We start from the raw sequence: 11,493 nt of genomic DNA on the forward strand, positions 1-11,493 counted from the left end.
CCTTCGGGTCGAGCCGAGGTTGGAAACCTCCCCGCAGCCCCCGGCCCCCGGTTGCGGGGGGGTGGTAGGGGGGCCCGGCTGGGGGCTGGTTTCCGAGTTGCCGCCTCGTCCCTTATTCCCAAAAAGTTCCCAAGCGGGAGCCTCGCGGCTTCCAGAAAGAGATGGAAAAGGAGCTGCGTTTGGTTTTGTTGAAGATTTCGGATCCTGGGGCGTTGCGGCGGTCACTGAGGACGGAGGTGCTCGGAATAACACGGTCTTGGAGTTTATGTTTCCCTTTGTGTTTGCGAGCTGCCCGCGGGGAGGTGGGGGGCTCCGAGAGCCTCCTTTATCCCAACTCTTTGCGGGTCTCTGGGAATCGCTCGCGTTTGTCCATGGCGAACGCGCGGGGAGCGCGGCGTGGCGGCCGACTACGCGTGCGATACCCAGTTAATCTGCTGGGCTGACGTGCGCAGCCCTCGGCACCGGGGTGGGTTTCGGGGGGCGTTTTCGTTTGCGGCGTTTGGGATTTCAGCCGTTGGGGCCGTGAGCCGCGGTCGCAGCCAGCTGGCCTTGTGCAAGGAAGGAGCAGAGCGTGTCCACGTTCAGGTTACACCGAGGAGCAGCGAAGCCGCCTCATGATTCCCTTCTCTGCCCGGATTGTTGAGTTACTGCCCCGTGTCTTGAGTGTCACGGCTGGCTGGTGCAGCTTCCTCCCCGTCAATGTTTAAACCTTAACGGTGCGGTTCGCCCAACTGCTTGCGTTAATAAAACAGACGGGCTCGGAGGCTGCTGCTCTGCCAGGGTCCCAGCCAGAGTGAAATTGGGATTTGTGTTCAGGCGGAGGCGGTGATTTGCTCTGGCTGGAGATCTCTGGGTGCTGACCAGCTGGATGCGAGTGGACTTGCGGGGGCGTGGGGGGGGGCAGCCGCCCTGCCCAGCCCCGGGGATGCTGCAGGAGCGTGGACCCCGCAGACCCCTGCTCTGGCTAGCAGCCATTTTCCCCCACACAGGAGCGCTTCCTCCCTTAATCTCTGTGGTGGCTGGCATGCACTGTTGCCTTTTCGTTGTGTTGCTCAGAGAGGATTAAAATAAATAGTCCCTGCCCTGGTGGGGCGAAGGCAGGAGCAGCACCGTTGCAAAAGCAGCCCGTGTGCGCGTTCGTTGGCTCCGGGCTTTGCTGCGCGGGAGGTGCCTGCCCCAGCCGTGCTGGGAAGGAGCCCAGGTTGCTTTGAGGTGTGAACTGGAGCTCCCTGTTTATTTATCTACCTAAAAACATAAACCGACCTAGGGAGCTGTATTGCCCCCAGCCCCAGCTGGTTTCCCTCTGTTGCTCTGGCCCCGCAAGCCCTGGCCACTAGAAGGGGCCACTCGACTGGGGCTGGGTCGCGGATGCTCATCCCATCCCAGCAATTCAGCTTTCTCCCCCATTGGGGACCTTCTGCTTCTGGGCACGAAGGCAAAGGCGAACAGTTGGGGATATGTTTGCTGGAGAAGTGTGTGTCCTTCGCCTCCCAGCAGCTTTCCTCGGAGGAGCTGAATGTAGTGAAGACACCATCCAGCCCCCTCCCAGGCTGGATAACAGGCCTCTGCCTCTTCCAGATGATGGCAGGCTGTGGTTGTGTCCCAGCGTCCCTGTCCTCGACCAGTCCCCTCCCAGAACAGTCAGTGGTACCAGCTGGGTGGAGATTTGCGGGTATCAATGGATGCTCAGCAGGTCTGAAAATCAAGCCCTCGGGTAGGGATCCCTGAATTTGAGGATGCTTCTGAAACTGAACTGGTTTTACAGACATCTGTGGATGAGGCTGGGCCTTTCTCCATCCCTCCTGCCCCACGTGCCAAGCTCCCTCACCACTGGATGCCCGCAGCGTGCAGTGAACTCAGTGGTTAGAGATACCCTGGTAGCTGTAAGGCCTCTCGGCAGGCTGCAGCACGCATGGCTGGGAAGGGTTAACGCAGTATGTGTGCTGCACAGTTGGATATTTATTTTTCCAAGCATGCGTCTGCTTTAAGCATTATAGTTTTTCCCTATAGTTACATTTGCAGTTGTGTTTGCTTTTTATTTCAACAAATACTTAGTTCCTGACCTGAGCTGCAGGCTGGGGCAAGGAGCGCTGGGCGAGGGAAAGGCTTTTTCTCCGTGTCGCCCGCGAATTTTGCCTTTGGCGTGCCCTTCTTCCCCACGGGCACCTGGAGGGCTGCTTATGTTGAGCCTCAGAGAAAAACTGAGTCTCCTTTCCGTGTGTTGGAGCTGGAGGGCATCTGTGCCAGGCAAGGTCTCCCGCTGGAAGTCACCACCTCTCCACCCCGAGGGACGCGTGGCCCTGAGCTGGGTGCAGCCCCCCACCACGGTTCTCCTGAAGCCTTGCAGACCTGGGAGCCGAGCTCAGCCTCTTCTCCCTGTTGTATTTGGCCATGCCCTGTTGTTTTTCTGCCTTCTGCTTTACACGCCGGTTGCTGGCGCCGAGGCACCCCGGCGCTCGCCTGCCCCCGGGACGCTCTGACGTGGTGGATGCTGCACGGGCCAGCTCTGCTCCGACGGGATGGAGGCGGCTGCGTGAGCGGAGGCCAAGCTGCCCCGCTCCAGAGCCACCCAGTCCCACCGAGCCGACCGGGGAGATCAGACCCAGGGCTCCCCTGCGGGACGGCACAGCATCGCGGGAAACCCCAGGCTGAGCCTGGGCTCTGACCCCCTCCCGGTGCCCCAGCCGGGCACCCTGCTCCAGCACCGGCTCCTGCTTTTGGCACCTTGAATGCATTCCTAGGGATGAGCTGTGGGACTGGAAGGGGCTTCCCCGCTACACTCAGCTCACAAATGTTCAGCACAGGCTGACGCCTGAGCGTGGAAGGTCCCATCTTGTGCCGTGTCCCCGGGACAGCTCAGCCTGGTGACTCACGGGCGTGGGAGAGGCGAGAGGCAAAAAGTGCAGCCCTCGGGGTCCCCGAGGACAACAGGGGAGACAGGTTGCAAGAGGCTGCTTCTCCTGAACGCACAGCTGTACGAAGGCGGCACGAGAGCATCTTCCCCGACGCGCGGGCGTGCGGGGACCGTGCGCCCCAGGAGGGTGCTCAGGTGGGCACAGGGGTGTCCGTCACTGCTCTGAAATAGCTCCGTGGGTGTAATGGCCAGTTGTAATTGCAGCCTCGCAGGCAGGTCTCTGAGGGGCAGTTAGCCCTGGCTCCTGTCTTACTGCTTCCATTTTTAGTGGTTTGAATCCACCCCTGAGCAGTAAATTGCAGTGTGCCGGGGCCGTGGGGTCGGTGCCCGGCAGGAGCCGGCGACCCACCCTGGTCGAGCTGCCGTCCTCCCGAGCATACGGTTTCCTGTTGGGATTTATATAAAAGCTGTATAAACGCGGAGAAGACCCATGCTGTTGTTTGCACAGGTAGGAGCACTCCCCCCCCGCTTTCGCACCTCCTTGCCGAGTGGGTGCAGAGGATCCCTGGGGGGGCAGGGGCAGGGGCAGGCTCCGGGGCTCCCTTTTTCCCTGGGAAGGAGGGAAGGGTCTTTGCTGGCTCTTCCCTCCAGCATCCACTCTTCTCCGCACACCAGGATTTCCTAGGGTGCTGTTGAGCAGGCAGGATGCTTGGTTTGACCCCCATGTGCAGGATGCATCCCTGCCCTGCACCTGTCTGCCTTTTAGCAAAGCCGTAGCTGCTGCGACCTCCCTTTCTGCCCTGGGGCGCCGGGCATCGTGCACTCCCTCTGGATCTTGGCACGCGTCCTTCCCTCCCTCCCTCTCCCTCCCAGTGACTCTCCCAGGCGCAGGGCAGTTCTTCGCTGCCGAGCGATCCGTATGCCATGGAAATATGCTGCTGTCGAGCCCCTGAATCAGCTGGAAGGCGCTCGCTCTGAGGTGTATCTGGAGAAGGGCTTTGCTGTGCGCCGAGCCAGCACTGACTCATTTTTCAGGAACTGCCATTTCTGGAGGCGCTGTGCTCCCCTCCCTCCATCCCTCCATCCCTCCCTCCCCTCGGCACGGGGCCGGCTCGGGAGGCCCACGCAGACGCTCCGCATTAGGGCATGTTCCGGGGAGCATGTGCTGTCGATAAACAAAACCACTTAGAGACAGAAAATAATTTCCAGAAATACCAGAAGACTTTTTTTTTTTTTTTTTTCCACGAAGAATTCCACCTCCCCCTTCCAAACCCTGATAAATTGTTAACATTCAATAACTATTTTAAAGCACGCTGCCTGGCGCCTGGGAGCGCTGGCGCTTGGAGATAACGCCAGTGTTTGCTGGGTACCGCTTTTCCCTGCCCGACCACTTGTGTCAATACTTTGGGTCCCAAATGCTCCCGCGCCGGCCAGAGCCGGAGCAGTTGGGGCAGGGAGAAGGCAGCCAGAGCCCCCAGACCTGCACCCTGGCTGGGTTTTCTTGGGCTGCAGAGGCTGTTCAGGGGGTCTGAGCTCCCCGGTGTTAAACAGGAGCCCTGTGGGGCTGGCTCTGGCGGCTGCTCAGCCCATCTGCAGGGAAAAGCCGGTGCTTCAGGCAGGGGGAACGAAAGGTCTCGCTCCCTCGCTGGAACAGGAGAGGCAGCGGCCAGGGTGTCCGGAGCTCCGACGGACCGAGTGCGTGGGGAAGATGAGTAGCGGCTTATTACTCACTACGATTATTACTCACTGTTTTTAACAGCACATACTTTAAACGGGCGCCTTGTGGCAAAAGGAAGCGCTTGTTCACATGGCAGGTTGGGAACAGCTCGGCACGGGGCTTCGGGGAGCGTCAGTCGGTCGGGAAAGGAACGGGGTGAGCTCGGGATATTCAGCAAGAGCTACGGGCACGGAGGAACGGCTGCGCCCCGGGGAGGTGCTCCTGCCTCTGGCTGCCAGAGCCTAGAGGAGGGTTTCGGCGATGGTATCATCCTGTCCACGCCCTGGTCCTTGCACTTCTCCCGGAGCATCTGCTGCCAGCAGCACCCTGGCCGGAGCAGCACGGCCGTGCTCGGGTTGTGCAATTAACTGGGCAGGGATCTCGCTGGCGAGCTCTTCGGCAAAGCTCAGTGGGACAATTTGACGGCGGCCAGTGTCAGGACCTCCGTCCCAGGCTTCTGCGGAGTTGCAGATGTGTCGCGGGGGTGGAGCGCAGGGGTTTGCTCGCATCCACGCTGCTGGGAGCAGTTGGCCAGGGGCGGCTGGGCTTGGGCTTTGGCTCCAGCGTCCCCCTTGAACATGTTTTGGCAGAGCTCCGTGCTCCCAGCGTGGCGGGAAGGAGGGACGGTCAGAGGGAAGGAGGGATGAGGGCCATGGAGGGTACATCCCTGGGGTACCCTGAGCCGGCATCGGGCTCTGCTGGGTCTCCCTGTGCCAGAACCTGGCTCTGGTGCCTCCCCGCACGGAGCGGTCCCCTGGCAGGGGAAGGGGATGGGGACCCGAGGGGACGGGTGGGCTGGAGAGCCCGGTGTGAGAGCTGGCAGGGACGAGAGCAAATTGCCGTATTGGAGTGAATTGCAGTATTGGCTGTGGAAGCCAGGGGATTTCTCCCCAAACGGCCGCTCCGAAAACAGCTGTCGGTGGAAAGAGATCTGCCACACGTGGGAGCGGGGCCGAGGCACCGGCTAACCCCTTCGGCTCCAGGAAGGCGTTTCCATAGGGCTGGCTGTGTGCATGCCCTATAGATCCTATAGGAGATGGAGGGGCTGGGGTTTGCAGCAGGATCTGCTTTGCCGGGGGTGCACGATGACGTGGACAACATCAGATTTTGGTCTGGATACGTGGGATTTGCTGCAGCCAAGTCTTGGGTCAGCTGCAGCAGAGTGGGGTGCTGCTGGTCCTGGAGCACCCAGGGGTGCTGGGCTGGGTCCTGGCACTGCTTGGGGTGTGTGGGGCAGAAGATGTTGTGGAAACAAGGGAGAGAGGCAGGAGGGCATTTGCCAGCAGGCGTGCTCACAGGGGAGAAGTGGCCTTTTGGAGCCCAACAGAAATACCTCTCCTGTCCCACAGAACTTGTCAAGATTTTGAGATTATTTTTCATCTGAGGGAAGTTAAAGAAAACTAAGAAATTTCTGGGAACTGCCACACCGTGATGACCCAGCTTGGGCCACCGGGGGTTTTTGTTTCAAAAATTTTGTGGCGTATTGATCTGTATGGGAGTTCCTCTTTTCGGCACAACCCGAAGTGCAGGAAGAGGAAAGCAGGAGAGCAGGAATATCCTTTCCTTTAACCGGCATTTGAAAATTTCTCCCACCGTTCTGGGAAATTTTGCTGCATTCGATTCTGCTTCGCCAGCGGTTTTACTCTCGACACATCAGCGCTTTTATGCAGGAAAACATAACCCTGCCAGTCAGCGCTGGGTCGCTTCAGGCTGCGGAGGGGTCCGCGGGGACCTGCCGCCACGGGTCCAGGGACATCTCGCTGTCCGGGCTGCTCGAGGAGCATCGCCTGCCGTGGCGAGCACGTCCCGCCCGCGGAGCTGTGCTGTGCACGAAGGGGGCTAAATGGTGGGATGTGGGGATGCATCTCACCCTGTCCTGACTCCGTTTTCCTCCTTTCGCAGCTCGGAGGGGCTGACGGCCCGGCGGAGACCCCCCCCGCGCCCGCCCGGGGCCAGCCCGGTGTCCCCATGGAGTGGGAGTTGCGGAGCCCAGTCGCCGAGCAGTAGCCGCAGCAGTGGGATGTTTACCTGGCGGTGCCTCATCCTTTGGGCTGTGCTGGTCACAGCCGCGCTCTCAGCTGCCAGGCCGGCCCCTACCCTGCCCGACCAAGGTAAGATGAACAAACCACCGCGGCCGTGCCGGAGAACGCCCGGTTCCCTCGTCCTTTGCGTTTCGCTTCTGGCGATAAGATAGCCGGCCTCCCTTGCAGAAGAGGCAGAGGCTGGCGTGAGGGCCAGGCATGAGGGCTGCGGCGGGGGGCACGGGCTCGTCCCCCGGCAGCGGCACGGTGCCACGTGGCCGTCCGGCTGCCTCGGAGCCGTCGGTTGGCGCTGGTGGGGATGCGGCTCATGTTGTCTGCTGAGAGCAATTTGCGCGGGCGCAAAAAAGGGCGCGAGCGGTTCCAGCGTTGCCCGTGGACGTTTTAAACCAGGAGGGGAATTCTGGCAAAACCCGACGTTGTTGGTTTGGAGAAGGATACAAAGCCCCGGGGGCTGTCGCCCCAGCGCGGGGTCGTTGCCTGTCACGACGCTTGCTTCCCTGTGATGATCTGCAGCCCGAGATGTGGGTGAAGCCTTCTCCCACCCCTTCTTGACACTGGGGTGATCCTGGGCTCAGCAGGTGGGAACTAGAATTTGGGTGCAGGGTACCGGTGGAGGCTTTGCTAGCTGGCAGCGCGTGGGCTGAACACACCCTGCGAGACCCCCGGGATGCTCCAGCGTTGCTCCTGGCTGGGGAATGCCCCACGGGGCTGGCTTCAAAGCCGGGTCTGTCTCAGGCGGTTCCCACAGCCCTGATCTGTGCACCGCTGCGAGGCATCGCTGGGGCTGGAGAGCACGGCCCCAGACGAGGGCATCCCCCTCGCTTTTCATCACTGCTTTCCCCTAAAAGCCTTGCAAGGGCTTGTGGCCCACGACGGGCAGGCTGGGGGTTTGCTCCTGCCGCAGCCCTGCAAAGCTCCGGAGCCCAGTGACACCCTGAGATGTGGTGGATGGTCTGAGTGGGTCACCTGGCCCTGGAGACAGCTGGCCCCGACAGAAAGCACTGCTCTAACATTTCAAAGCCTTGGCCTTTCCCTCGGTGAGGCAGAGAATAAACAGACCAGGCAGCGCCGCGCAGGGCTTTCTGACTTACTGCCTTTTGGTTTTAATTACCCAAGAATGTCTGGTCTGTGGGGTACTGCTTTTCTTTTTAAGGCTCATTCCCCCTTCCCTCTTCCTCCCACCAAAACCCCGAGAGGCTGATTGCTGGTGCTGCTGGTGTGGGCACGGTGCTGCGTGGTGCCCCGGTGAACAGCCGTGCTCCCCGTGCCCACGGTCCCTTCATGGCTCAGGGCTTGGGACGGGGTGGGAGCTGGCACCGGCAAGCAAACCGTGCTGCGGCTGGGGTCCCCGCACTGGCCTCGGTGGGGGACGACTGGGTGATCCCGCCTGGAAGCGTGCCCTGATGCTGTGGCTGGCAGGCTGGCGTCAGTGCCTCTGGTTTGAGCAGCAGGTACTCTGGTCACAGACACATCCCATGAGATAGCCGGAGCTGCGCGCGGTCCCTGGGGAGCTGCAGGCTCCAGAGAGGAGCCTGGGCAGAGCATCGCTCACGGGGACCATCTCCGAGATTTTTCCACTGGCATGCTCACTCCCCGCTTCTGTAAATAATACGGTTGACAGTGGTAAACATGTTTTTCTCAGGAGATTGCTCTTCCTGGAAGAGGTTTCCTGGTGGTGTTTGGGGTAAGGATGGCTCTAGTGCCACCGGGAGAGCGGTGCTGCGGATCCGGACCCAGCTATGGTGCTGGGAAAGCTGTTGGGGTGTTCAAGCCAAGGGCTAATTTGAGCGAAGGTGGGTTTTGGGGTGCTTAAGGAGCCCTGCAGCCCCCCGGAGGGTTTGGGGAGCCGCATCAGGCGGTGGCGGTGGAGGAGGAGAGGTTGGAGAGGAGGGAGCTGGTTCCTCGCCAACCTCATGCCAGGGCTAACAATAACCTCTGGAAACGTTTCCCGACACGGTTCTCACCAGGGCGGCCCAATTAGTGCCACAGCAGGAGCCCGGCTGGGGCAGAGTCCGTCCCTTGGCTTCGGGGCCGGCTGGTGGGAACAAAATGTTCCCGGCAGGACGTGCGGGATGGGAAGAGCTGGTCCTGGGCCAGGACCCACAGCCGGGGCCGTGCCGCCGGCACCTTGCAGGTCGCCTGCCAGGGTGGGCTCTGGATCCGACCCTGGGGGGAGTTTGGGGGTCCCGCAGGGTGCGGATGGGGGCTCAGCTCCTGTGCCATGGGGCATCGTGTCCCCGGGGCTGGGCTTGCTGTCCTTCCCCCACATTGCCGCTCACGAGCATCGCCCGCGCCGGCCAGAGAGCAGCGGCGGCCGAGCTCGGGTCCCCTCCGTGGCGGAGGCAGCAGCTTTCCTGGACTTTGTTCTGGATGTTTATGGGGTTTCAGTTTACTCCTGGTTCTGAGGCAGCTAAGCTCCCTTCTCAGGGAGCGAGTAATCCCCCGCGCCCGGCCAGCGGCCCCTGCCTCGCTGCAGAGGAGGATTTTCAATCACTGGCCCGCCTCTCCTCGTGGCATGGGGAGGGGGCTTGGGAACTCTGCCTTTGTCAAGGGCTCGCTCCGGTTACTGAAAAATCTGCAGCAAATAAAATATTAATGGGCACTTACTGCATTTTATAGTTACCTAAATTTGGAGGTGGTAAAAAACCCCTAGTTAAGGGGAAAAGCCAAGAAATTTCCATGAGCAACCTCCATCGCCTTCCCTCACAAAGCCGGTCTTTGTCTTCAGGTTAAATAGAAACCTGCAGAAAATTGCCGAGAGGATTTTTTTCCTCTCTCCTTGTCTGCTATTGTCCTCGCTGCTGTTCAGGCATTTCCACCGCTCGGAGTCTGCCTCATCCCTGCCTGGGGGGTGCTGGGGGTGCAAAGCAGCCAAGCAGGTTTTCGTGGGGATCCAGGCACTGCTGTGTCCCTGGGGAGGGTGTCCTGCCTTGGGCAGCTCATTTTGGGGCATGCTGAGCCCCGATGGCCACTCTGGTCCAGCAGATACTTTCCAGGGGGATGCAACCCTCCGGAGCAGGGGGGGTTTGGCAGAGGAGCTCGGGGCTGCAGCCCCCTCCCAGTGCGGCCGAGCCCCCGTTGGGGCGGAGGGCAGAGGGCTGCCCCATTTCCCAGTGCCGCCGTCCGCCCAGCTGGCCGCAGGCTTAACCTCCCCCCGGCCCCATCTGCGGGGCCAGCGGGGGCCCTGGTTCCTGGGGCTTTGTTGTGCCCGGCTCATCCAGGGGGTCTTGCTCCGGGCCCAACAGGAGCCAAAAGTCCAGGGCTGGAAGCGTGCTCAGCCTGGGCAGCTCTGAGGGCCTCTGCGAGCATGGGGCTGTGCTGCTGCCGCCTCCTCCTCTCCCCAGATCTTGCTCAGCGTTGGCAGGAACATTGCACGTGAACCCGGGGGCTGTAATCTGTGTCCCCTGCCCCCAGCAGCAAATGTTTGGGGCTATTTGGCACAGCTGGAGCTTGGGACATGCCCTCACCAGCCACAGCATCCCCAGAGGCGGCACGGCGAGGGTCCTTGGCTTGTCCCTGCCGCTCCCTGGGTGGATGGCTGGCCCTCAGCTTTGTCCCCATCTCCCCATTTCCCTGCTGTCCAGCCCCCGCCTTGTTTTTGCAGCTCTCGGTGTTTCCCCACCCCTTGCCCCAGGGAGCCGTAGGGGATCAGGTTTGGAGGAGCTGACTCCTCGCTGGAGCCCTCTGAGCAGCTTTGAGATCCCCTGCCAAGCGGTGAAGCCTTCTGCACTTTTGCTGTTGATGGCAGCAGCCCAGGATCGTTACGGGAGCTTGGGGGGGGACCCAGCAGCCCCCACCCAGACCTCCGAGCCCTCAGTTCCCCCAGACCCCAATTGCTGCAGCCACTCAGTCCCCGGCTCCCCGGGGCATCGCCGTGTCCTCTGGGGCATCACGCTGCTGGCCTTCCCCTCCCAGCCTGTTGAGCAGGCATTGTTCCCCGCCTCCCGCCTTTCCACTCGGATGCTGTCACTCCGGCTTTTAATTGAGGAGGAAAAAAAGAAATATGAGTCTTTGGGAAAAGCGGCAGCGCTCTGCCAGAGCCTGGGCTGCCGAGCTGCCCCATGGTGAGAGGAGCCACACGAGGGGGGTCCAGGGGGGTGTCCCTGTGTCTGGGGGCTGCCTGGCTGTCGAGCCCCTCCATGTGCAACAGCCCGGAGCTGCTCGGGAACGATGTGGGGAGAGGAACGCAAACTCTGCCTGCGCCGGCAGTGAGCCAGGGTCCAGGCAAAGCCATCGGTTATTGCAAAAAAACCATAGGCACCTGTGCGGATTGGGGCGTTCCCTTGTGCCCCCCCGGGATGGACAGGACCCCCAGCTGTCCCACGGCTGGGGGGAGCTGGTGGGTGAGTGTCTGTGCCCCGAGCTGCTGCCCTCGAGGGCTCCTCTCTGCTGCAGAGCTCTGAGCATGGCCGGGGGTGTCCCGGGGGGAAAGGGGTGGTTTTATACTGACAGCTTTGCAAACTACCAACACGCCTGTTAATTAAGTGCTGCTTCATTTGACGTGTAGGCTAGGAAGAGTGGGAGTGCCTGGAGCAGTACATAAATCCCCCTCTTGCTGCCAGAGGAGGAAGCATCCGGGGACCAGAGGGTGGGGAGAAGCCCGCTGCCTCCTGGGCTTGCTTGGTCAGGAAGAGCCATGGGTGCCTTGAGCCCCTTAAGGAAGAGCCATGGGTGCCTTGAGCCCCTCTAGAAAGAGCCAGTGATGCCTTGAGCCCCCTGAGGAAGAGCCACGGGTGCCTTGAGCCCCCCCAGGAAGAGCCAGTGGTACTTTGAGCCCCCCCAGAAAGAGCCAGTGGTACCTTTTGCCCCTGTCCCTTGCCCGCTGGCATCTCCCTGCTGCAGCCTTTCCCCAGGGAAGGAGCACCGGGGCTGTGCATCCC

The 11,493-nt window shown here is 61.3% G+C and overlaps 1 protein-coding gene across 1 annotated transcript in view; it reads left to right on the plus strand.

Annotated features, from left to right (window-relative positions):
• Window positions 1-6,591: 6,591 nt before the first annotated feature.
• FGFR1 (fibroblast growth factor receptor 1) overlaps window positions 6,592-11,493 on the plus strand; it is a 22,178-nt gene continuing 17,276 nt past the window's right edge. The window contains exon 1 of the mRNA XM_010562745.1: window positions 6,592-6,682. Within this exon, the coding sequence (XP_010561047.1) occupies window positions 6,592-6,682 (91 nt within the window). The remainder of the gene's footprint in view (window positions 6,683-11,493) is intronic.

Source organism: Haliaeetus leucocephalus, unplaced genomic scaffold (assembly GCF_000737465.1).
Source record: "Haliaeetus leucocephalus isolate CR32 unplaced genomic scaffold, Haliaeetus_leucocephalus-4.0 Scaffold162, whole genome shotgun sequence".
Classification (NCBI taxonomy): Eukaryota; Metazoa; Chordata; class Aves; order Accipitriformes; family Accipitridae; genus Haliaeetus; species Haliaeetus leucocephalus.